This window comes from Ursus maritimus, unplaced genomic scaffold (assembly GCF_017311325.1).
Source record: "Ursus maritimus isolate PB19 unplaced genomic scaffold, ASM1731132v1 scaffold_20, whole genome shotgun sequence".
NCBI lineage: Eukaryota > Metazoa > Chordata > Mammalia > Carnivora > Ursidae > Ursus > Ursus maritimus.
In genome coordinates this window covers 26,226,156-26,251,918 of record NW_024424453.1, presented here as the reverse complement: position 1 = coordinate 26,251,918, position 25,763 = coordinate 26,226,156, and the positions used below count along the sequence as shown (strand labels likewise).

At 38.4% G+C, this 25,763-nt stretch overlaps 1 protein-coding gene across 2 annotated transcripts in view; it reads right to left on the bottom strand.

The window, feature by feature from the left end:
• Window positions 1–4,679: 4,679 nt before the first annotated feature.
• The window catches only part of STAG1 (stromal antigen 1), a 467,337-nt gene continuing 446,253 nt past the window's right edge, over window positions 4,680–25,763 (bottom strand). For both annotated transcript variants that reach the window (XM_040636781.1, XM_040636782.1), the window contains 6 exons: window positions 14,876–15,081; window positions 11,242–11,416; window positions 8,946–9,056; window positions 8,283–8,397; window positions 6,781–6,861; window positions 4,680–6,694 (listed from right to left, as the gene is read on the bottom strand). In XM_040636781.1, the coding sequence (XP_040492715.1) occupies window positions 6,671–6,694; window positions 6,781–6,861; window positions 8,283–8,397; window positions 8,946–9,056; window positions 11,242–11,416; window positions 14,876–15,081 (712 nt within the window). In that variant the 3' untranslated portion in view covers window positions 4,680–6,670. The remainder of the gene's footprint in view (window positions 6,695–6,780; window positions 6,862–8,282; window positions 8,398–8,945; window positions 9,057–11,241; window positions 11,417–14,875; window positions 15,082–25,763) is intronic.

The following is a 25,763-nucleotide window of genomic DNA, read 5'->3' as shown; positions in this document are numbered from 1 at the left end:
AGAGTAATTTGCAGAATCATGGCACTTTATCCCCCTGCACCACCAAACATCAGTGTTTATTTCCTAGGAACCAAGGCTCATTGTCTGACAGTCTTTTATTACACTGACATTTTGGAAGAGTGATTGCCAGTTATTTTGTAGAATGTCCCTCAATTTGGGTTTGTCTGTTTCCAGATGTTCGGATCTAGGTAAGAGTTATGCACGAGAATGTTCTTTCTCTGTATCACATTGGGAAGCACATTATGCTAGTTTTTTCCATTATTGATGAAATTGACTCACCACTTGGTTACGGTGGTGGCTGCAAGGGTTACCATTTTTTCTTTGTAATTAATAACTGATCTGGGGACATTCTTTAAGCCTGGCAACAAACTTTCATCCAGTACTTTTAGTATCCATTGATGATTCTTGCCTCAATCAGCTATTCTGTGTTGATTCTAAAATGTTGCATTTCTAACCCAGTCATTATGTCTGCATTTGTTAGTCGTTAGTCTCCTGGAAGAGCTTTCTTTTCTAATATTTTCAGTATCTGTTTAGACTCATTGACTCTTTTTTTAAAAACATTTTTTCCTGAAATAACTTTTCTTACTATGCTATCAATCCCTGTCAGATTTTCAAACACACATTATACTAGTTCGTTACGTTTTCCCCCTGCGCCATCCCTACTATACCCCCAAGAGATGAGATTGGGAAGCATATATTATAGTTGAAATCTGTTTGGTATGTAGTAGGTGTTTCACAAATGTTTATTTTAGTGAATGAATATATCAAACAAGAAAAAAACTTTTAAAATTTAAGGTGTTATTGACACTTAAAATTTCAACGGGAGCTTCTTTAAAGCTGGCTCTTTGATCCTTTTGATATGTCCCAGTAATTAATTTTTGGCCTTCTTTATTTTTTTGACACAGAATAATGTACCAGGCTCATCTTCTATTTTCCTTGCCCAGCCCTGGATTCAGTGATTTCTCCCGAGTCCTGGTTTCTTTTAGAGGTCATTTAGAAGCTAAAATTGGCAGATGTTCACATTGATGCTGGGGTGTCACTGCTTCTAGGTATTTTCAGCTGACTAGGAAATATACAAATTTGTGAATATAAAGGTATATGAGGAACATGTATATATGTTATACATTTATTATATATCTGTTTAAAATCATGAGTTCATACTGGAACTTTTAATCCCAATCCCACATACAGGTTCTTCTTTGCTTTCCCCTATTCTATATTTATGTATTTCTTACCTCACAGTGGTAAAACTGGGTCCCATTATCTTCAATATAATTTACTCATTTGCTCAATCTTACACTAAATACAAAAGTTTGAGAACTTTTAAAGTTCAAGACTCTCTTTAGTTCTTCTGTCTTTAAACTGAAGGCACATAGTCAAGTTATTTATATTTATGCTGTCAATTTGAAAGAGAGTCCTTTTTTATGTTTGTGGACAATTTTAGTTCCCCCCATCTTTGTTTTATTTTGCTGAGTATGTAAAGCATTAACTATTATATTAGAAATGGAGATTTTAAGTGGTTTCAGCATAAAGGTCAACTATAGAGTGCTATTTCAGAGTGCCCCATGGGGTGTGCTTTTCTCTGTGGTGAGAGCCCTGGGTCTTCCCACCACTGATGACTTTCCCTTGTCCCAGATCCTTAGCTCCAAAGGAGCTTGAATGTTCTATCATTTCAAGCTCAACTTGAGCTAAATCAGTATGTGATTGTCTTATCTACTTTTCCCATATCTACCAGCGACCCCATCATTCCAGGTAGCCAATCTTATGCCTCTGGAGTTTTTTGTTTTGTTTTGTTTTAATGTTTCTCTTCCCTTTCCAGGTGATTGGGAATCTCCCATTCTAGTTGGGCTCTAAGTGCAGGTCTCCCCACTGGTGTTTCTCTGTGGCCTACCCTTAAATCCAGAAATCTTGTTCTGAGCTAATAGTCTAATTCCAGGTCCAGATTTTGTTGCATTCTTCTGCTCTAGCACTTCCAGTGCATAGTACCCTGCTTTCCAAAGTCTTTAGTCCACACAGAAGGTTCTGTGTCCCTCCCTTGCTTGTCAAGTGAGTTTAAGCTACAGCCCCATCAGTTCCCCCTTGGAACACCCTCTTGTTGAATACCTCCAATTTGCTTATGATCAAGAAAAGACCTGACTTGGTTCATCTTGACCTGCAAGCTTGAACTGATTTTGCTTATTGCAGGTGTGTTAAGCATCTGATCATGCATATTTTTTTTTCTGTATAGATATTTTTATCTTCATAAGTAGATGGTAAGTTTCTAGGGAGTAGAGACTGGCCAGAGGTTCTTTATACTCCTGTTTGTTTGGTACCAGCAGAAAGATTATAAACCATGGGAAAGGAGTGATGGCTGACTCCTGGGCTTTTAGAGGCCTCTTATCAGGTTGGTTAGCATGTGGCTCAATAGCTTGAAATGGCTTGGCTAGTCCGGTTGCTGGGGTCAGCTAACCCAGGATTTGGATTAATTGGAGGATTACTGCTACTATAGTCCATTTAAAAATAATACATCATATACAAGCTTGTGTGTGTGTGTGTTTTTTCCTTTTTGAGGAAGGGGGGTCCAAGATGTGTTGTTTTACCAGGTTTTGAAATCTGAACACTGAGGGCCTGCTCTAAGAGGTAGAGGAGGCAGCCCAATAAAGCAAGAGGCTTCTGGGAAGCCTTGGAGTGGAGATGGTGGGGAAATCCCATCCAATAAACCAAGACTGGTGGCCAAGGAAACACAAAGCTGCAAGACCTTGCAAGTAGACCAGCATCTATGGATGACAAAATGCCTTGAGAATGGTGGCAGAGTATTCTCCAGTGGCTGCTGTTTAGCAATGGCTTTCCCAACTGGTATTCTCTCCCTAGGAGTTAAAAAAACCCTGGAGCCTTGCAGCCAGAGAACTTGGGTTTACTGAGCAGAGCAGTGGTAAGTGTGTCTTTAGACTGAGAGCAGGTAATATGGTGAGAATTGAGGTGAAGTTTAAGAAGTACTGCGAGTATCCTACTGGACATGCCCCTGTTCCTCTTGCCTTAACCCATTCTTCCTGAGCCACACAGCTAGAGTGGTGAAGCTGTGATTTGAACCCAGATAGATTTGTCTGAACTCTAAGCCTGATTCTAACCATTCAGAGCACTGCTTCTCAACTGATGAAATACTTGAGATGAACTCCTAAGGGTAGCGTGAGAAAGGTCATGGCTGGCTCCACTAGGATTGTCTCAACCCAAAGAGCTACTAAATTTGGAAAGTTTTCCTACCTCATGCATGATGACCTGTCAGTCCTCTTTTTGAGTTGTTAGAATAATGGGGAGCACATTCACAATACAGCCTTCCAGTTGCTTATGTTCATGAAAAGCTCTTCCAGCTTCTCTTCACACCATGTCTTGGTCTCCTCAGTGAGTTCTCGGCCTCTGAATGCACTGATCCTTGGCTGCTGCTGGTGCTTTAGATATGGTCTGCCCAGAGAAGCCTGTGAAGGACACTCACCCATACACCGAATTATAACTTTTAATGGAGTTGTTGAACCAGCTTAAACTTCACCTGTTTGACAGATATGCTGTGGCTTTATTTTTTTAGGGAGAACCACTGGTCCTCATGCTGTTGCATCTCTGTGGGCATGGAACCACCACCACTCCAAACAGGAGCTATGGGCACTTAATGGGCAAACCCTCCATTTGGGGCCTCTGTGGAGACTAGCAAGCACATTTGGGTAGATGTGGCAGCCACAGTAGGGAGGTTCTGACCATGTACCTACTCTCTTGGATGGTGAGTAATGCCTCCTTTGTGTCCTTGGGAGCACAAAGCTGTCCTTCAAAAAGTGATGTATGAGGGTGTAGCTCAGTAGTAGAGCATTTGGCTACAAAAAGTGATGCATAAAGACCCCAACAGAGCAAGGCACTTAGGAGGGTATGGATGGAACCTTACCTGAGTTTGCTTTGGTATCAAAAGCCTGAGGTGGGGGCACTAAGCCTTTATTTTCCATGAAGACACTGTTCCTTGTTCGATGGATTCTTTTCTGGAAGCAGGGCCAAATAGAGAGTCACAGTCAAGTCACATCTGGGAGGTTTCAAGTCTGTCCCAAGGTAGAGTCACACTGGGTAAAACTCTGGTCTAGTCTCATAAGCTTATAATTCCAAAGATGAGCTGCCACAGAGACCCTTCCTTATTATCTGCCTCCTTGGCTGCCTGGAGAGTTCCTCTGCTGTTTAGCCCTTGCATCCCTGCCTTCCTGCACAGACATCTTAGGCCATGTAATGAACACAGCCCAGAGAACAAGTCCAGGACCATAAAGTGTAGGGCATGAGTTTTTGATTGATATCTGGTACCAATGTCAAGAGAAACTCTCGTATGGCCCTGTAGAAGCCAAGTGATCTTTAAAGGGCTGCTGTTAGGGGGCAATCATGCATAAAAGCCTAGGGGCTGGATCTCAGGCAGAAGGATCCAGGCTACAAACCCTGAATGCCTCCTTGAAAACTCAGACTACAAGAGACCTCTTGAACCACAGACAGACAATTTCTCCAGGGAAATCCAGGGAATGAAAGAAAATGAACGAACTAGTCCTAAATTTCCTTAAAAACAAAACAAAATTCACTGTTAACAAATTATCAGAATGAGCAAACTTGAGCAAACTCTCAAAAGCAGGAAAATCAACTCTTTAAAACTTTACCTAGTAAGAATAGGATGACTACCACAAGCCTGATTTTGAATAGTTTATTAAAGGAAAGGTGAAGCATCAGTTTCAAATTGTACAAAAGGAAAAAAACCTCATATTGCAAATGTACAATTTACAGAATTACTAGCAAAACCAATCAAGGAGACACTGAAAATACAAAAATTCGATTGACTTCAAACTCAACTGCAAACCCATTGGAGTAGATATTAAGCCTTTTTGTTGTTGTTGCACGGTAGTCTACAATTCTAAGTCAGCATCTGTTTTCCACATGAGACTGTCAAGCAAAGGATCACTCTGTGCATGTGCCAGGGCACCTCCCAGCTTCCTCCTTGGCCAGAACCGTTGGCAGGGCTGGCAGTGGCTGACAGTCCAGTTATTCCTGCCCCTTCATGTACAGTGAGGCCCACATTTCTGGAAGAAAGTGAGACCCCAGCCCCTCTAACTGGAGCCCAGGAATTGCTAAATTAGCAGATACAACATTTTTGGTGACCAGGTTTTTTCAGAACTGTACAAATATTGAGAAAAATCTCAGTTTTGTGTTTACTAAAAGAATGAATAATCCATTTGCTTTCCCCAAAAAAACAATCATTGGGTGCACAGATTAGTAAAAAAATGCTTTTCATTTTTGGTAGAGAAGGGAAAGCCTCATGATTCTGTTGCAGCTACTTTAAAAACCAGCCCACAAACAGCTGTGGATGGATTGGTTTGGAATTGAGGCTTACTTTAAAAAATCAGAAAGGTAGAAACTAAGTGGGCTTTTTAAAATAATAGCAGCAAGTCATAAAAGTCTAAGCAGAATGTAACTCTAAACCATTGAAGGATGTCCTGAAGATTCATAATTTCTTTCCCCAAAATAATTAATATGCACATTTAACACTGAAATGTAGCTGTATTTCAAGGTAAGCTTAGGAACTTCACCCTCTAAGCACAGACTTCTATGCAGCACATACTTCTATAATTGGTAAACTTAATTCACAAAATTAGCGCATAAGGTATTAAGTGCATGGGAAGTAGACACAGTTATGTTACACTCAAAATTACTTTTGAATTGCAAAGAAATTCTTCATGATTATCTTTTTAAGAAAACGGAAGTCTATGTAACTTGAATTTGGCAGGGCATGAAATAAGTAGTAAAAACAGCAAACCGATAACTTGAGAACCATTCTTGTTTTTCTGAGAATACTTTATTTGCTGGTAGAAGTTGCTAAAAATGCACAGAACAAATACCAATAGAAAATGTACTGTATTTGAATCTCCCTATTCTATATAAAATGAATGGTGTACAGCATCTGTTGGAAAATGGCTGCATGGACATTTCTTATTTTATGCCCCCTTATAAATAAAAATAAACCTTTTTATTCAAGAGTATATAAAATCTGGGAATCCATATCCACAGAGGGTGTGTGGTTTTTGGCAGAGATGCACTGTCAGAATTTCATCTTAGCTTGTCAATATTCTGCTCCTCCGTATTTCTGTATTCCACAAGGTCAACCAAATCCAGTGAGCTCCAAAACACTCTTCGGCAATTAGGATGAGCTGCTTACTCATAGGTTTAATAAAAATGGTTAGCTTTTAAAACATAAAAAGGCAAAATGTTAAAACGGTTTTTAAATTGTACAACAGGAAAATAAAGTTAAAAATATTTTTTTTTTTTACTCAATGCTGAGTTTTCATAAAACAGGTGTATAACAGTGTTTATCTTGACAGCTGTTTTAAAAATTTAAAATTTTTTCCTCCCTCCAGAAAAACACACACATCTGTATTGGGATAAGTCCAATATTAGGACACAAATGATTTTTCAGGTCAGTCTTTCTGAGGTGACATTCACCAACATTCTCTTGGGTAATTTACATGCTCCTCTTCTGTCACTGCAAAAAGGGATTGACCTCAATCATTTGATTAAAAAACAAATCAGATCACATCAAAAGTGTTTTTTCCCCCATACAAGCTATCACAGTATATAGGCCTCTAGCTCTAAATAATAGAGTTCCAGATTTGTAAATTTTCTTCAGACTTCAGAACATAGGCATTCCAAATCCCTAGAAAAATGAGAAACACAATTAACTTGGTGCGTAAACAAGACCCAGAAACTATAAATAAAATGCAGTAATAATTTAACATTTACTGAATCGTCTTCTATGATAGCTGCAGAATCAAAGAAATCTGGCCTCAGCTCAGCTCTCTCTCGCCGATTTCTTGATGGGGGCTGGAAAGAGAAGCCAAAATGTTTTCCTGAGATACATTAAGATGGTAAGCAGCTAATATTTCTGATGGTATCACAAAATAGAGCTGTTGAGGATCAAATTTTGAAAGGAAAATAATGTGGCTTTTACATGGAGCATACATTTTTTAAAAAAAAGGATTTCAAACTACAATGAATAAACTGAATAGGTAAATAAATGCATATAATTAATTTTGGGGCCTATAAACACAGAACATGCCTTTGAATCATGGAATAATTATAAAATTGATTCCTAAATTCCCAAAAGCAGGTAGATGGAAAGCTACTGATGAGGGGTAGAGACTGGAGTGGAGTGACATGATCTCCTTTACACTCTTAGAAATGTTTCATTATGGAAAATTCAAAACCTACAAAGCAGAATGTTATGGGCTAAATTACATCCCCCCAAATTCATATATTGAAGACCTAGACCCCAGTACCTCAGAATGTGAGTGTTATTTGGACACCGGACCTATAAAGAGGTAATAATTGAGGTAAAATGAGGTCATATGGGTGGATTCTAATCTGATTCATACCCTTATAAAAGGAGGAGACACACAGGAAAGATCCTATGAAGGCAAAGGGAGAAGAGGACTATCTGCAAGTCAAGGAGAGAAGCCTTAGAATGAAATCAATCTCCCTGATACCACGATCTCAGACTTCGAGCCTCCAGAAATGTGAGCAAATTTCTATTGTTTAAGCGACCAGTCACGTGGTACTTGTATAGCAGCCCTAGCAAATACATAGAGTAGTTCGATGAACTCCCATGTACCCATCACCTAGCTTTAGCAACTGTCAAGCCTTTGGCCAATCTTGTTTCATTGAGTCTCCTGTCTTTTTCTTTTCTATGTCAATTCACCTATAACTACTTCAAAATGTAGAAGTACATTTTGGACAGAAAAGGAATGGAAATTTAAAAAAACAACATAACCACTATGCATTACTATCTCTGACAGTCAATAATTTCTTAATATCATCTATACCTAGTCCATATTCAGGTTTCCTTACTTCAAAGATGTTTTTTTCACACTGAACAAATATGGTCCATATTCTGTGTTTGGTTGCTATGCTGGAACACTATATATCATCAGACTCCAAGTTAATTTAAGAGACCAAACGTACACACTATACTGAGAGACAGATCTCGTGTGAGCCCCTTCTCAAGAAGGTAATACGGAACCAGTTCCTGTTACTGCCAGAATTTAAAATCTGACAGCTTGGAAAGCAGGCTTGAAAAACACAAGCTCATCCAAATGTGCTAAGCGTTACACTGGTCCTACCTGCTGCTATGTTTACAACCTTCACACCTCTCTCTCCTTCCCATGGGGTTCTGAAAACAAGAGCATCATTTTACACCAACACTTTCACGTATTTTAACAGAAAAAAATGTATCGAAATTTCCTTACCAGATCAATAACCATGGTGTCTTCAAATTCTTCATTCATATCTTCTAACTGGCTCCGGGATGACATCATCACATCTTCAAAAATGGGCTCAGCATCTTCCTCCATTAGGCCCCGACTGATAAGGAAAAAAGCATGATCAGATAGTTGTTCAGACTCATCGAATTTGGAGTCCTGGCTCTTTCTTACAGTAGGTCTTCTAACCAATGAGAGCACAAGTTCCAGTTACAACCCATAGGCTGCACAAATTATGATCCTGAACTCTTTAAGGATATTTATTTGTTTTATTTAAGATTTCATCTCAATTGATCAAAAGGAAGTATAATTTAAATGCAAAAATAGCAGTTAACATTTATTTAGCTATGTATCAATTCCCACAAAATTCTATGTGATTGGTAGTATTACACCAAATTTACAAATGAAGAACCTGAGGCACCGAGGTTTTAGAGCTTGCCCAAGTCCACGTAGCTGGCAAGTGGCAGCACTGGGATTTAAATGGTGAAAGCCTCAAAAGCCCACACCCTCTATTTCTATCCTACATTGCACTGCATATCCTGAATCTTAACTCCTCTTCTGAGACCAAATGTCAGAGGAAAGCCGTCATTTCACAAAATGAACAGCATCACATAGTCATTATGTTCTTGTGATACCTGATGTAACACTTACACGGCATGCCTTACTCCAGTTCTCACTTTCATGTAGTTCATTCCTGTTCTGTCCTTCCGATTTAAATCTTCTAATTTTGGTTGGCCTAACCAAGAGATCTGCATCTGAGGACTAAGAGAATACATTATTCATTTTGTGGCAAAAGATGAATTTAGCTAATCAGTCCCATGCTAAGAAGGCCATAGTTGGCTGGCCTAATCCCCATGTATGGGGAATTAGCTAGTTTTACAGTCAAAGGTGAGACAGATCATTATTGAAGGATCTACCTTTGCAGAAATGGCAGTAAGTTACCCAAAGAGATGCCTAAGTCTCCAAGGGATTTTGGCTGTGGTTGGTTGTTAGGTATAAAAAAACCCAAAGTATGTTACCCCAAAATACTGCCCGAGATAAAGGTTATTTTAAGCTGAAGGCATTTAAGAAGTGAACAAAGAAAAAGCTCCTTTTCTGCCTAAAGACAGGAAATAAATTCTCATTTTATGAGACAGACTCTTATCAACCCAGAGATGACACCAGAGGAATCTGCAAACACACCTTGTTAAACTAACCCTTATCTTCTTAATTAAGGAAGGTATGGACTACATAGTCTCAGTCGGACTATTCCTAGTCCAAATCCCTTTGTCTTGTCAATTCTTCACAAATTTATTCTTTGTCTAAAAGGTATAAAAGCTCCCTGCTTTGGTAACTTCTTCAGGTCTTCATTCTATGATAAAAGCTCCCATGTACATGTAAAGAATTCAATAAAATGTGTACGCTTTTCTCCTCTTGGATCTGTCTGTTTAAATTTTCAGACCCAGTCAGGGATCCTAAGGGGGCTGTGTAAAACCTTTCCCTCCCCTACAGGTGCTTAATTTATCAGCTTCATTCCCCAAATCTCTGCCAAACAAGAGCGCTTCTGAGACCTCTGTATCCAGCTGCTGCCCTGCTCACAAGTGTTCCTACTAGGACAGCCAGTACCCTAAGGGGCAGAAATGATGCTGGTCTTGTGGCTCAGAGCTCTCCAGAGTTGAACAAGGAAAGGTATTAACACATTTTTTCTCAGTCCTTCTGAAGAGATTTGGAGTCAGGTGCATGCCAGGCTAAATTTTCACCTGCCCTGTACACTTACTGGCACATGGACACTTGCATAAACATGCCTCTTGGGGATTTTACAGGATGTAAATCTTAATGGTTTTTAGTAGATAACATCTGTCACGTGAAGTTCTCTCTGAGCAGCTGTCTTTATATCATGTGGGGCTACCACCTTGAGTAAACTGATAAACCTATAGCAGGGAAAAGTAGACCACAGAGGGGAGGAACTAACAATTGGTAAAGTCAGGGAAGTAAGGCAGGCTGCTCAAGTTAGGAAGAATTCACCCTCTAGGAAGCGGGGTGGGAATACTGGTCATAAGGCAAGCTATTCTCTACGAATTATGTTATCCAGTGGCTGACAACGATTATCCTTTTAGCTTTGAAGAAAGGCAGATCCTCTGGGCAAAGATGCTTTATGAAAATCCAGGATCCGAATAATTCTAACACTGCCTCTTTCCATTTTCAACCTGCTAAATTTGTTGAGTTCAACTGAGAATTCTCTCATCCATCAGAGTAAGTCACAGCATTACCCCAATATGGACAGAAAACACAAGGAGCTAGGGCATCTTCAAAGTTGAATGGAAAATAAAGAAAAAGTTAAGATTTTTTTTATAGCAAAAGTCATACCATCATCCTGCCTTTTCCAAAATTTTTGGGGCCCTGGTATTAGAAAACGTATTAATTACTAGTGTGGAAAAAGGTAAAGCTTCAATTCTCTCTTAGAAAAAAGGCAACTGTTCTCAGAATTTATCAAATATCTTGACAAATATCTTAATCCATAACAGTTTAAAATATAAACTTGACCAAGACAAAGTTCTATTAATTAAATGGACAATAAAAGGAGTAGTCTATATATTTGGTGTTCAGACTAGTAACAACCTTAGCAGAGACTCCTGTAATAGGCTTTCTTTCCAAGAAGTAAACTGCATGTCTTTTTCACAAGTCCCTGAGAAGAAACAGACCTGCCCAATGAATCTGTAAACTCCAAATGACATCAGCACTTACTGAGGCTCCATGCTTTAAAGATATCTGGACTTTGATTAACTGATATCCACAAGTGTTGGCAGACTTATTATGTATCTTCTAATATAAATTATTTAGCCTCTGCTTGTGGTTTTTTCTCATGAACTAACCGATATGTTTTAACAAATAAAGTTTTTCTTTGATACCTTTTCTTTCTTTAACAATTCAAGGTTTTATACCATGAAAATGAATTTTTACTACTTACTTGTGTAAAAAGTCAGGTTCAGAACCATGTTCAGACTCAGGTTCCTGAATCTGCTCTCCCATGGGCCGGCTGTTCTCCCGCAGTACAGTGGAAGTGAGCTGTGGTGCTGGCAGGGGGCCAGGAGTCTGAATCATGGTGTCAGTCCTGTTTAGCCATGTATTATCCAGACTTTCATCTGTAAAATTCCAGTTAAGAGTCATAAAATGTCATGAGTGGAGTGAACTCTGGTAGAAGTTAACAGCACAGACTTGCAGAGCATGGCTCCTGGGTTAGACTACCTAGCTTGAATCCCTTGTGTGACACTCGGTAAGTTACTGAATTTCCAAAACTCAGGTTTCTCATATACAAAATGAGGATATCAATACCCAACCTCACAGAGTTTTAAGGATTAAATAAGGTAATGGATGTAACCATCAAATGTCAGCTATCCTTACCTCATCCTCTCTTCCAAGTCCCTCTATCTCTAAGGATTAAATCACTGCAGAAGGGGAAGAACTGGAGACACCTCTAACCTTCCTTTGCTCAAGCAATAAAAGCCCTATTTGCTGGGCCTTACAGGGGTCCCAGGTAGCAGCACTTAAAGTCTGGCAGGCCTTTACTGAGAAATCAGCAAATCCCACTGCACAACTGGGACACTGGTCACCAGAGAAAAAAGTCTTTTTGCCAGGCTGTACATGTATACACTGTATTCATGCTTCCAAGTTCTACCTCTTTAATCACCCTACCCAGCCCTTACTTCCCATTCTCTTTTACTTTCTAGAGGAAACAGAATCATTCCTACTTACTTAGGATTTAATTATACACTGGCCTGCATTGGCAGGTGATTTGTCAAGTGTATATGTTATCTTTGTAATTAGAATTAAATTTCTTCAAGGGACCAGGAGCTGTTTCTTCCTTCTTCCGAAGATTGTTTACAAAGATGTGAACAGATTAAAGCATTATTTATGTATCTAAACTATAGGCTGATATGTTACACAAAGTTTCTACTATAAACATTCTGAGTTATTTTCTTAATATGGGAAAACTTAAAAGTATTACTGCTATGCTTTACCTTCTGAAGAATTTAAATGAAAAAAAAAAGAATTTAAATCACAAAGTACACAGTATGAATCCCATTGTTTTTCTTTCTCCATTAAGTCTCAGATTTGTGCGGCATGTTAGGTTCCTCACTTGCTATCAAACATTCCATCTTTCAGTGAAACACACGTGTATGTTCTAGTTCAGCTTTTTAGTTCCTGGAAATATTTAGCTATTGCCTTGTTAAGGTCATTCCAGTGATCCGAAGCTCACTATTCAACAATCTCTTCTTAATCAGCAAAAAGAGGTTTCATCATCTTTTATTCATACCATTTTCACTCAACATTTAATTCCTAACTTTTATTTTTTGCTGCATTTAAAATTTTATGATAAGAATGGTATCATTTGGGTTCTTAACCTGGTAAATCCATCTTTCAGCTCTACTACATGTCATCTTTTCCAGAAAATCTTTCCTGATTCATTAAGAGTCTGATCGCTCCCTTTATGTTCCCAGAAAACCTTTTCGGCCCACCAGAGCACTTCCCATGTGGAACTGAAATTGCCTACTTCTTCTGTCTTCCCATCTGTACTATGAGCATTTTTATTAATACCTAATCTCCAGCATTTCGCACAGTTCTTAGAAAGGTGCGTGGTAAAGACTTAATAACTTCAGGAAGAACTCACTCTTCTTGAAGCGATCCTCCTAACCCCTAAGCATTCTTCAATAAGAACACTTCCTGCAAAGCTCTCTTATGTTTATTCCAAACAGATGAAACTGCTGCCTAAGGATTCTGGGCACATGACCTACCTGGTAAATTTCAAACTGACACACAGCAAGTTTTGTTTTTTGCAATTTAACAACAAATTATCTGGTCCATATATGCTTTTCTTCATCCTGAAGATAGTAAGTGACTGGCTCATTAGTAAGGGAATTATATACGGTTATTTAAATTCTCTAAGCTTTAGTTTCTTCTGTGTGAACTACAGATAATAATGTTGAACTCAGAGTTCATTTATAAAACACTTACACAGCATTTACTGTGTGCCACATACTGACCTAAGTGCTTTACAAATGTTAGTCAAGTAAATGATTAAATGCTAATAATGCACATAAAGCAGATTCCTGGTACGCAGCAAGACTTTAATGAATGTCGGCGAATATGAATATTACATGTAAGAAAAGCTGTAAAAATATCTATATATCTAGATCTATATCTAGACAGACAGACTAGATAGATGAATGTGGCGGGAGGGGGCATCCTGATACAGGCTGCTCTAGAAGACATTTTAAAAAGGAAGTGACTGGGGTCATTATTTAGAGAAAAGTTTAGGATCCTATACTACAAAGACAGGATTTAGTATTTTCATTTTCTGGACCAAAAAGATTTTAAGTCCCATAGATAAAAACTGAAAGAAAATCTTTAACATCAATTCTGTAAATATTTTCATATCTTTTATTCTCTTCGAAATACTGACATTCTGCCAATAGCAGCCAACATTTACTGCATGTGCCTATATGCCAAGCACTGTGCTAAGCAACCTCTCTCTGTGTGTATACTAAGTATTTTATTTGGAGTATCTCATTTAATATTTACAATAGCTGACAGGATAGGTACTCTGATCAACCTTAATGTAATCACTGATTGAGGCTGAGAGGTTCAATAACATGCTCAAAAGTCATAGAGTTTAAAAAGAGAAAGCCAGGTATGACTTCTAGAACTCTAGTTTTAGGGTGTGTGCTCTTCACCAATAGTCAATACTGCCTCCCCAACGATGAAAGAAACAGATTTAAATTCTAATTAATTTTGCTACAGGTTGTAATAAAATCTTTCATGAGTCACTAGTTTTTAGGCAGCAGAGGTGAGATGCTGAAAGGTAAACAAAGTTGTAAAAAGGAACAGAGGAGCAGGATTCAGATCATTGCCTTCCTCTCTCTTGGTTTGGAAAATACTTACTAGAAAAGGCATGGAGATGGGGGAAGGTTATTTGAGGAAATAAACATTTTTACTTTGAGTTGTCTTAGTTTAAGAGTAATGCTCTAATAAAGCAATTTTTAGTCTTTTTGGATACATGAATAACTACCAATGATCACATTTTCATAACAATTCAACTCCCTGGTTCCCACAGTCCATGAGGGTTATAAAACCAGAGCTGGCTATCATTATTTTAATGCACAAAAATAAATTATCCATCCATGGGGTAGAAATGGGAAGTTGTTTTGGTATATTCAATTTGCTGCAGAGGCCTATCTTCAACTTATCAGAATCTCTTCTACATTAGGATGAAATTTGGTATTTGACATAACTACCTTATTTTAAATTTTAATATATTAGAGGGTCTATGATATGGGGATCAATTTTATAAACCTTTGTAACTGTTTCCTCTTTTTCTCTTCACCATTTTCCTCTGTGTTTCATTCTCTTCCAACTTCTTTTTCCTTGACCCTTTTCTGTTCCACTTTGTCTATTCCAACCTTTTTGCCTTAGCCTCTCAGTATGTGTCAGATCTACAAGGAAATAACATGCTTTAACAGTATTACCTTGCTTCAACAGATCTGCCACTTTACCTCTGCAATAGTAAGCAAACTACTTGTCTCATAGGGTAAAGGCAGACTTACCTTCTACTCGTTTTTTGTGAAGTGGGGGTCGTCCTTTCTTATTCCGTACTGAGGACGTTTTACTACTGCTACTTCCACTGTTCACAGACATTCTATCATCTTCACCTCCAGTGACTAATGAATTTCTATAGGAAATGAGTGGAAGCCACACATCTTCTCTCCTTTCCATCATCTGCTCCGTAAGGAATTTTTCTAGGTATGAATGACTAGAAACACAAAAGAAGAAACAGTGATTTTCATGGAAGTACTTCATGTATTACTTATTTAATTGTTTCATAAAGTGAGGCTCTCTCTCTGAAAGTTCTGAAGAATCCCCTGGGACACACATTATACTGTTAACAGTGGTTACCTTTGGAAAAAGAGGGAGGAGAATGTAAGGTTTTGCTTCACATATTTCTGGAATGCTTTTAGTGTTCGGATTTTAGTGTATGTGCTGCTGAAGCGAGCACTGGAATGCTTTTAACTAGGTCAATGTATTACTAAGGCTGTGTGTGTGTGTGGTCCTTCCTATATCAACATTCAAAAAAAGAATCAGAAGTTTAGCTCAAAAGGTTACTGAATTTACTTTTAATGTGTTCAAACCAGGGCAGGATTTCTATAATGGTGGAGGGAGGAGCATGGCATAACAACTTTTTAACTGGTGAAAATGATAAAAGATCATAATTTAAAGTTTTCAGAAATTGTCCTAAGGGCATACAGCAAATAGAGAAACATTTATTCAAGAAAATCTACTAAGTCTCAGTAAAACAGTGAGAGTCTGTAGCATTTGAACCACAACCTGTTCCCTTCCCCTGCCCCCTCTCTCCCACCACTGCCACTCCAGGAGCTCTACTCTGGGCAGACACGGATAAGAAGATGGTGGAGGGGCTCCCTCTTTCTCTAGCTCTTCATCTAGAGCTACCTTGGAAGAAGCAGGCCATTGGTGGGTTGCAGAAACTCTAATAGGACAGTAGCTGGGAGGAAGAAGACTCCCTTCTTCCCCAACCCCTACTTGTCAGGTAGTAACTCTCTCCCAGGCACAGCAGGCTAAGACCACCTGGTGAGACAAGCTGAGAACTAGAGGTTACCCCTGGCTCCCTGCTCATAGAAAATGGATGTTATTCTGGGAGAAGAGGGATGCTGTCCCACCCCTAGCTCCTGTTCAGTGGCATAAAAGTTCTGCCCAGCAACCAAAGAAAGAGTAGAGCAGCCAGAAATTTAACAGAGAGAACTGGGGAAAAGAGAGCCAAGAAGAGCCCTCCTGGGATCACAGATGACCCTAGAAGTTGGCAAGGCCCTGCACATATGCTTAAGCTGCATCCACTCACGGGCAAAAAGAACCAGGGGATGAGGGCATTTTGTTATCATTCCCCATGCCCCACACCGATCTATCTATACAGGGAAGAAGCCTCACTGGCACAAGGGCTTAAGCACAACCTCTAACCAAACACTAGTTAAAAAATAAGCTGCTCTGATCCAAGAGCAACTCCTAGAAAGCTTAAAGATAAAATCACAGTAGACTGGTTTCTAGTTCTGCATGTAAGGAGCTTGGAAGTTGCCACTGCATAAGTAAAGAGCTCAACAAACTAAAAAATCAACAATTTCCTGGATCCATAGAAAGGAAAATAGGTGTCTCTAAGATTAGGAGACACAGGAGGTGAGAGGTTATTGGAGCAGACTGAAAAGCAAAAACCACCTTGAGAACCATCACTGGGATAGGAAAATCTGAGCTATAATTCACAAATTGTTGGAGGTTCACTGTGACAAGTCTCAGAGTTCAAAACTCAGCGGGACCCAGTCATAGGGGGACCTCCCCATAATAGTGTGAGATTTACCTCCAGAAGTTCAACTGGGTTTCCACAATAAAATATCAGAGCAAACTCCCCTGTGCTTTTTGCAGGGGAGAGGAAAAGGAACCATTCTGAAATCTGTCAGAGTATATTATCCTTAATAACGCATCTCCTCAGGAGAAACTGGTTAAGCAGAATACAACTTGCTGGGATATTATCAGAACCTAACCCATCTGGGAGAAGGGAAATACCCAACTCCAGCCCACTCTACCCATTTTGTCCCAACTATGGATAAAGGAAAAAACTGAGAAACACTTGTGAAGTTTACAATCCAGAGGCATGGGCTCACTAAAAGACTGAGACCTACAATCACAGGACTACAGAATGCTTCCCCTCCTCCCATACCTCATCACCATATTACTAAAGGTAATTTATAGCAGTTCCTTTACCTAGTACATCATGTTTGTCTATCAAGAAAAAGTTATAAGGCACACCAAAAGGCAAAAACACAATTTGAAGGACAGAGCAAACATCAGAATCAGACATGACAGAAATATTAGAATTATCAGATTGGCAATTTAAAACAACTATGATCGGGATGCCTTGGGTGGCTCAGTCGGTTAAGCGTCTGCCTTCAGCTCAGGTCATGATCCCAGGGTCCTGGGACTGAGTCCCGCGTCAGGCTCCTTGATTGGCAGGGAGCCTGCTTCTCTCTCTGCTTGCCCCTCCCCCTGCTGGTGCGCTTTCTCTTTCTCTCTCTGACAAATAAGACCTTCAAAAAATATATAACAACTATGATCAATATGCTAAGGGCTCTAATGGAAAAGGTAGACAGCATGCAAGAACAGATGAGAAATGAAAGCAGACAGATGGAATCCTAAGAACCAAAAAGAAATGCTAGAGATAAAAACTGTAAAAGAAACAAAGAATGCCTCTGACTGATGAGCTTATTAAGAGACTGGATACAGCTGAGGAAAAAAACCTCTGCTCTTGGGGACACAGTAAGAAAATCCTTGAAAACTGAAAAGCAAAGAGAATGTAGATGGAGAAAAAACAGAACATCTGACTATAATACAACTACAAAAGGTGCTAATATAATGGGAATATGAGGAGAAGCAAGACAGTATTAACGATAATTTGGAACAGAAATGACAGAGAATTTTCCCAAATTAACATCACATACCAAACCATAGATCCAGGAAACTTAGAGAACACCAAGCAGGATAAAATGACAAAAGAACTACATTTAAGCATTCCATTTTCAAACTACAGAAAATCCAAGATGAAGAAACAATCCTGAAAGAAGCCAGAGGAAAAAAAATACTTTATCTACAGAGGAAAAATGGTAAGAATTATGTCTAACATCTCCTCAAAAACTATGCAAGCAAGAAAAGAGTGGAGTAAAGTCTTGAGAGAAAAACCCCACCAGACTAGAATTCTGCACCCTGCAAAACTATCCTTCAAAAGTGAAGAAAAATAAAGACTTTCTCAAATAAAAATTGAGAGAATTTTTGCCAGTAGACCTGCTTTGCAAGAAACGTTAAAAGAAGTGCTTTAGAGGGACACCTGGGTAGTTCAGTTCAGTTAAGCATCTGACTCTTGGTTTCGGCTCAGGTCACGATCTCAGGGTGGGGAGATGGAGCCCCGTGTTGGGCTCTATGCTCTCCATGGAGTCTGCTTGTGATGCTCTCCCTCCCCCTCCCCTACTGCCCCTTCCCCCACACCTGCACTCACTCACTCTCTCAAATAAAAAAATAAATATAATCTTAAAAAAAAGTGCTTTAAAGAGGAAAATAATACAGGTCAGAGACATGTATCTACATAGAGTAAGGAAGAGCATTGAAGAAGGAGGAAATGAAGGTAAAATAAAAACTTTAATTTTTCTTAAATGATTTAACAAAATAAGTTTTTGTTCAAAATAATACCAACAATGTATTTGTTCAAAATAATACCAACAATGTATTTGGTTATGTATGCTTATGTATTTATCACATATGCATATATGTATTTGATTATATATGCTTATATATAAGCGAAATGAATGACAGCGATGATACAAGAGACAGGAGGGATGAACTGTGCTTATTTTGTTATTATAAAGTACTCATACTACCCATGAAGTGATATAATATTATTTAAACATGGACTTGGATTAGCTGTAAATATATACTGTAAACTCTAAGGCAATCACTTAAAAAAAAAAGAGTATCAATATGCTAAGAAAAGCAAGCAAATGGGATCATAAAATCCTAAATTAAAACTTTTACAAAAGGCACGAAAAAGAATGGAAGACAAAATAAAAGCAAAGAACAAGGGCAACAAATAGAAACAGTAAGGAATGTGGTAGGTATTTTTCCAACTACATCAATAATCAATTTGAACATCAATGGTACCAAGTAAAAGGTTGTCAGAGTGGATCAAAAAACAAGACCCAAGTATAGGCTGGTATATAAGAAATCCACTTTAAATGTAAAGACACATATAAACTAAAAGTGAGTAAACAGATGGTAAAAGTTATCAAAAGAAAGCAGGAGTAGTTACATCAATTTCAAATAGAGCAGACTTTAAAGTAAGGAAAGTTAGCAGGAATAAAGAAGGGCATTATACAATGATACAGGAGCCAGTTCTCCAACAGATATAATAATCCTTACCATGTATGTCCCTTACAACAGAGCATCAAACTGTGTGAGGCAAAAATTAATGGCAAACAGAAACTACAATTAGAAATAGATGAATCTGCTATAATTGGAGACTTCAACACCCCTCTATCAGAAATGGACAGATTCAGGGGTGCCTAGGTGGCTCAGTCAGTTAAGTGTCTTGCCTTCAGCTCAGGTCATGATCTGGGGACCCTGGGATCCAGCCCTGCATCAGGCTCCCTGCTCAGCAGGGAGTCTGCTTCTCCCTCTGCCTCCCACCACCCCACCCGGCTTGTGCTCTCTCTCTCTTGCTCATTCTCTCTCTCCAATAAATAAAATCTTAAAAAAAAAAAAAAAAAAAAAAAGGACAGATGGGGCACCTGGGTGCCTCAGCTGGTTAAGCGTCTACCTTCGGCTCAGATCATGACCTCAGGGTCCCCTGCTCAGCGGGGAGCCTGCTTCTCCCTCTCCCTCTGCCTGCCACCCCCCTGCTTGCTCTGTCATATAAATAAAAATCTTTAAAAAAAAAAAAATGGACAGATTCAGCAGCCAGAAAATCAGTAAGGACATAGATGTTCACTACACCATCAATCAACTGGATAGAATTAATATCTACAGACTAACTTCATCCAAAAGCAGAATATATATTTTTCTCAAGCTCACCTGTAACATCAAGAGTTCACATTATGTCATAAAACACATCTTAACAAATTTAAGAGAAATCATACAATGTCTGCTCTTCAATTAAAATTAGAAATTTAATTGAACTAGAAATCATTATCAGAAAGATACACAGAGATTAAATAATATGCTTTAAGATAACACATGAGACAAAGAACTCCCAAGAGAAATTTAAAAATAATTTGAACTAAATGAAAATAATAGCATATCAAAATTTGTGCAAAATTTGTGCAGTGAAAGTGGTGGATAGAAGAAAATTACAGCACTGAATGCACATATCAGAAAAAGATCCAAAATCAACAACCTAAGTTGCCACCTTAGAAAATTAGAAAAAGACGACCAAAAGAAATAATAAAAAAATGGAGTAGAAATCAATGAAATTAAAAACAGAAAGCAATATAGAGAATCAGCAGAATTAAAAGCTGGCTCTTTGAAAAGAACAATAAAATTGATTAGTCTCTAGCCAGCATAGGGGGTCAGGGTGGGGGGAAGAGAGGGTACAAATAACTAATACCAGAAATTAAAGAGAACATATAATTACAGATCCTGTGAACATTAACAGGAAAATAAAGGAATACTATAAACACGTCTATGCCCACATATTTGCTAATCCAGATGAAAGAGACCAATTCCTTGAAACACAAATTGCCAAATCCCCCAGAAGAAGAAACAGACAATCGGAATAGGCCTATTATCTATTAAATAAATTGATTCAATAATTAATAACCTTCCAAAACAGGAAGCACCTGGCTCAAATGAGTTAACTGGTGATTTAAGGAAAAAACCTACCAATTCTCTACAATCTCTTTCAGAGGACAGGAGCAGAGGCAATACTTTCTACTTCATTGTATGAGGCCAATATTATCCTAATACCAAGAGCAGACATAGATAATACAAGAAAACTACAGACTAATTAATTAATGAATATAAAGCAAAAGTCCTCAACAAAATATTAGCAAAATAGAGAAAGAAGTATATACACCATGATGGAGTGGGATGTAACCCAGGTATGCACGGCTGGTTCAACATCTGAAAATCAACTCTAATATTCCGTCACATCAAAAGCCTAAAAAAGAAAAATCAAATATCACATCAATAAATACAGAAAAAGCATCTGACAACAAAAAGGAATAAAAGGTATCCAAATCGGCAAAGAAGAAGTCAAACTGTCTCTCTTCGCAGATGACATGATACTCTATATGGAAAACCCAAAAGAATCCACCCCCAAACTACTAGAAGTTATAGAGCAATTCAGTAATATGGTGGAATACAAAATCAATGCTCAGAAATCAGTTGCATTTCTATACATGAACAATGAGACTGAAGAAAGAGAAATCAGGGAATCCATTCCATTTACAATAGCACCAAAAATCATACGTTACCTCGGAATTAACTTAACCAGAGACGTAAAGGATCTATATTCTAGAAAATACAAATCACTCTTGAAAGACATTGAAGAAGCCACAAAAAGATGGAAAAATAATCCATGTTCATGGATCGGAAGAATTTACATAGTTAAAATGTCTATGCTACCCAGAGCAATCTACACTTTCAATGCCATCCCGATCAAAATACCAATGACATTTTTCAAAGAACCAGAACAAACAGCCCTTAAATTTGTGTGGAACCAGAAAAGGCCCTGAATTGCCAAGGAATTATTGAAAAGGAAAAACAAAGCTGGGGGCACCATGTTGCCGGATTTCAAGCTGTACTACAAAGCTGTGATCACAAAGACAGCATGGTACTGGCACAAAAACAGACACATAGACCAATGTAACAGAAAAGAGAACCCACAAATGGACGCTCGGCTCTTTGGGCAACTAATCTTTGATAAAGCAGGAAAAAACATCCAGTGGAAAAAAGACAGTCTCTTCAATAAATGGTGCTGGGAAAATTGGACAGCTACATGCAAAAGAATGAAACTTGACCACTCTCTCACACCATACACAAAGATAAACTCCAAATGGATGAAAGACCTAGATGTGAGACAGGAATCCATCAAAATCCTAGAAGAGAACATAAGCAGCAACCTGTACAACATCGGCCAAAGCAACCTTTTTCGTGACACATCTCCAAAGGCAAGAGAAACAAAAGATAAAATGAATTTATGGGACTTCATCAAGATAAAAAGCTTCTGCACAGCCAAGAAAACAGTCAAAAAAACTAAGAGGCAGCCCACGGAATGGGAGAATATATTTGCAAATGATAGTACAGATAAAAGACTGGTATCCAAGATCCACAAAGAACTTCTCAAACTCAATACATGAGAAACAAATAAATCAAAAAATGGGCAGAAGATAGGAACAGACACTTTTCCAATGAAGACATACAAATGGCTAACAGACACATGAAAAAATGTTCAAAATCATTAGCCATCAAGGAAATTCAAATCAAAACCACACTGAGATACCACCTTATGCCAGTTAGGATGGCAAAAACTGACAAGGCAAGAAACAACAAATGTTGGAGAGGATGTGGAGAAAGGGGATCCCTCTTACATTGTTGGTGGGAATGTAAGTTGGTACAACCACTCTGGAAAACAGTGTGGAGGTCCCTTAAAAAGTTGAAAATTGAGCTACCCTATGATCCAGCCACTGCACTACTGGGTATTTACCCCAAAGATACAGACGTAGTGAAGAGAAGGGCCATATGTACCCCAATGTTCATAGCAGCATTGTCCACAATAGCTAAATCATGGAAGGAACCGAGATGCCCTTCAACAGATGACTGGATTAAGAAGATGTGGTCCATATATACAATGGAATATTACTCAGCCATCAGAAAGAACGATTACCCAACATTTGCTGCAACATGGACGGGACTGGAGGAGATAGTGCTAAGCAAAATAAGTCAAGCAGAGAAAGACAATTATCATATGGTTTCACTCATTTATGGAACATAAGAAGTAGGAAGATCGGTAAGAGAAGAAAGGGAAGAAGAAAGGGGGGGTAAACAGAAGGGGGAATGAAGCATGAGAGGCTATAGACTCTGGGAAACAAACTGAGGGCTTCACAGGGGAGGGGGGTGGGGGGATGGGATAGGCTAGTGATGGGTATTAAGGAGGGCAGGTATTGCATGGTGCACTAGGTGTTATACACAAGTAATGAATCATGGAACTTTACATCAAAAACTAGGGATGTAGTATACGGTGACTAACATAATAAAAAAATATTATTGAAAAAAAAAAGAAAAAGCATTTGATAAAATGTAACACCCATTCTTGATAAAAACGCTCAGTAAACTAAAAGGGGATTTTTCTCAATGATAAAGATCATCTACAAAAAAATGTACAACTAACATACTTAATGGTAAAAAACTTGAAGATATCCCACTAAATCAGGCAAGAATGTCCCTGTTCACCACTTTTTTCTTTTTTTTTTTTTTTAAAGATTTTATTTATTTATTCAACAGAGATAGAGACAGCCAGCGAGAGAGGGAACACAAGCAGGGGGAGTGGGAGAGGAAGAAGCAGGCTCATAGCAGAGGAGCCTGATGTGGGGCTTGATCCCAGAACGCTGGGATCACGCCCTGAGCCGAAGGCAGATGCTTAACCGCTGTGCCACCCAGGCGCCCCTCACCACTTTTTTTCAACACTGTACTGGAAATTTTAGTTAATTCAATAAGACAAAAAAGGAAATAAAAATTATAGTTTGGGAAGGAAGAAATCACTGTCATTGTTTGTAGATGACATGGTTATCTATGTAGAAAATCCTAAAGAACTGACAGAAAAATCTCTTCTGGGACGAATATGCAATTCTAGCAAGTTTATAGGGCAAAAAATTACAAGTGGAATTTGAAATTAAAAATAATGCCACTTACATTTGCACCCCCAAAGATGAACTAAAGTGTAAATCTAACAAAAAATATGCAAGATCTATATATGAGGAAAACTGCAAAACTCTCTTGATGAATGAAATGAAAGAACTAAATACATGGAGACATATACCACGTTCATGCCTACAAAGAGAGTATTAAGTCACTTCTTTCTGACCTGATCTATATTCAATGCAATTCCAACCAAGATCTCAAGTTATTTTGTGGATAATGACAAGTGGATTTTAAGGTTTATATGGAGAGGCAAAAGTACCAGAATAGCCAATACAAAACTGAAGGAGAACAACAAAGTTGGAGGACTGACACTACGCAACTAGAAAACTTACTATAAAGCTACAATATAATCATTTTGCAATATATATGTATATCAAATCATCACACTGTACATCTTAAACACACAATGCTGTATGTCAAATTTATCTCAGTAAGGCTGGAAAAATAAAGAAAAATCTATGGTAATTGAGACAGTGTGGTACATGCAAATGATTAGACACAGAGATCAATGGAACAGAAAAGAGAGCCCAGAAATAGACCCACATAAATATAGTCAACTGATCTTTGACAAAGGAGGAAACGCAATAAAATGGAGCAAAAAGGCAGTCTCTTCAATAAGTGGTGGTGGAACAACTGGATGTCCATAAGTAAATAAATTAGTCTAGACACAAGCCTTATATATTTCACAAAAATCAACTCAAAATGGATTATAAACCTAAATGTAAAATGTAAAACTTAAAACTCCTAGAAAATAATACAGAAGAAAACCTAGATAACCCAGGGTATGGCAATGACTTTTTAGACACAACACCAAAGGCAAGGTCCCTGGAGTAATAATTGTTGTGGTGGAGTACATTAAAATTAAAAACTTCTGTTCTGTGAAAGATACTGTCTAGAGAATGAGAAGACAACCACAGACTGGGAGAAACTATCTGCAAAAATACACATCTCATATGGAACTCTTAAAAGTCAACAATAAGAAAACAAACAACCTGATTAAAAAATGGGTGTCAGATCTGAACAGACACCTAACCAAAGAAAATATGCAGATGGCAAATAAGCATGAAAAGATGCTCCACATCATATGTCATCAGGGAAATGCAAATTAAAATGAGATACCACTATGAACTTATTAGAATGGCCAAAATCCAGAACACTGACAACAACAAATACTAGTGAGGATGCAGAACAACAGAAACTCTCATACATTGCTGGTGGGAATGGAAAATGGTATAGCAACTTTGGAAGACAGACAGTTTCTTTTCTTTTTTTTCCCCCAAATATTTTTATTTTTTTATTTCTATTTTTTAAATGGTTTTTTTTTTTTATTATATTATGTTAGTCACCATACAGTACATCCCTGGTTTCTGATGTAAAGTTTGATGATTCATTAGTTACGTATTAACACCCAGTGCACCATGCAATACGTGCCCTCCTTACTACCCATCACCAGTCTATCCCATTCACCCACCCCCTCCCCTCTGAAGCCCTCAGTTTGTTTCTCAGAGTCCATAGTCTCTCATGCTCCATTCCCCCTTCTGATTACCACCCCTTTCTTTATCCCTTTCTTCCCCTACCGATCTTCCTAGTTCTTATGTTCCATAGATGAGAGAAATCATATGATAGTTGTCTTTCTCTGCTTGACTTATTTCACTTAGCATTATCTCCTCCAGTGCCGTCCATGTTGTAGCAAATGTTGAGAACTCGTTCTTTCTGATAGCTGAGTAATATTCCATTGTATATATGGACCACAACTTCTTAATCCAGTCATCTGTTGCAGGGCATCTCGGCTCCTTCCACGATTTAGCTATTGTGGACAATGCTGCTATGAACATTGGGGTGCATATGGCCCTTCTCTTCACTACGTCTGTATCTTTGGGGTAAATACCCAGTAGTGCAATGGTTGGGTCATAGGGTAGCTCAATTTTTAACTTTTTGAGGGACCTCCACACTGTTTTCCAGAGTGGTTGT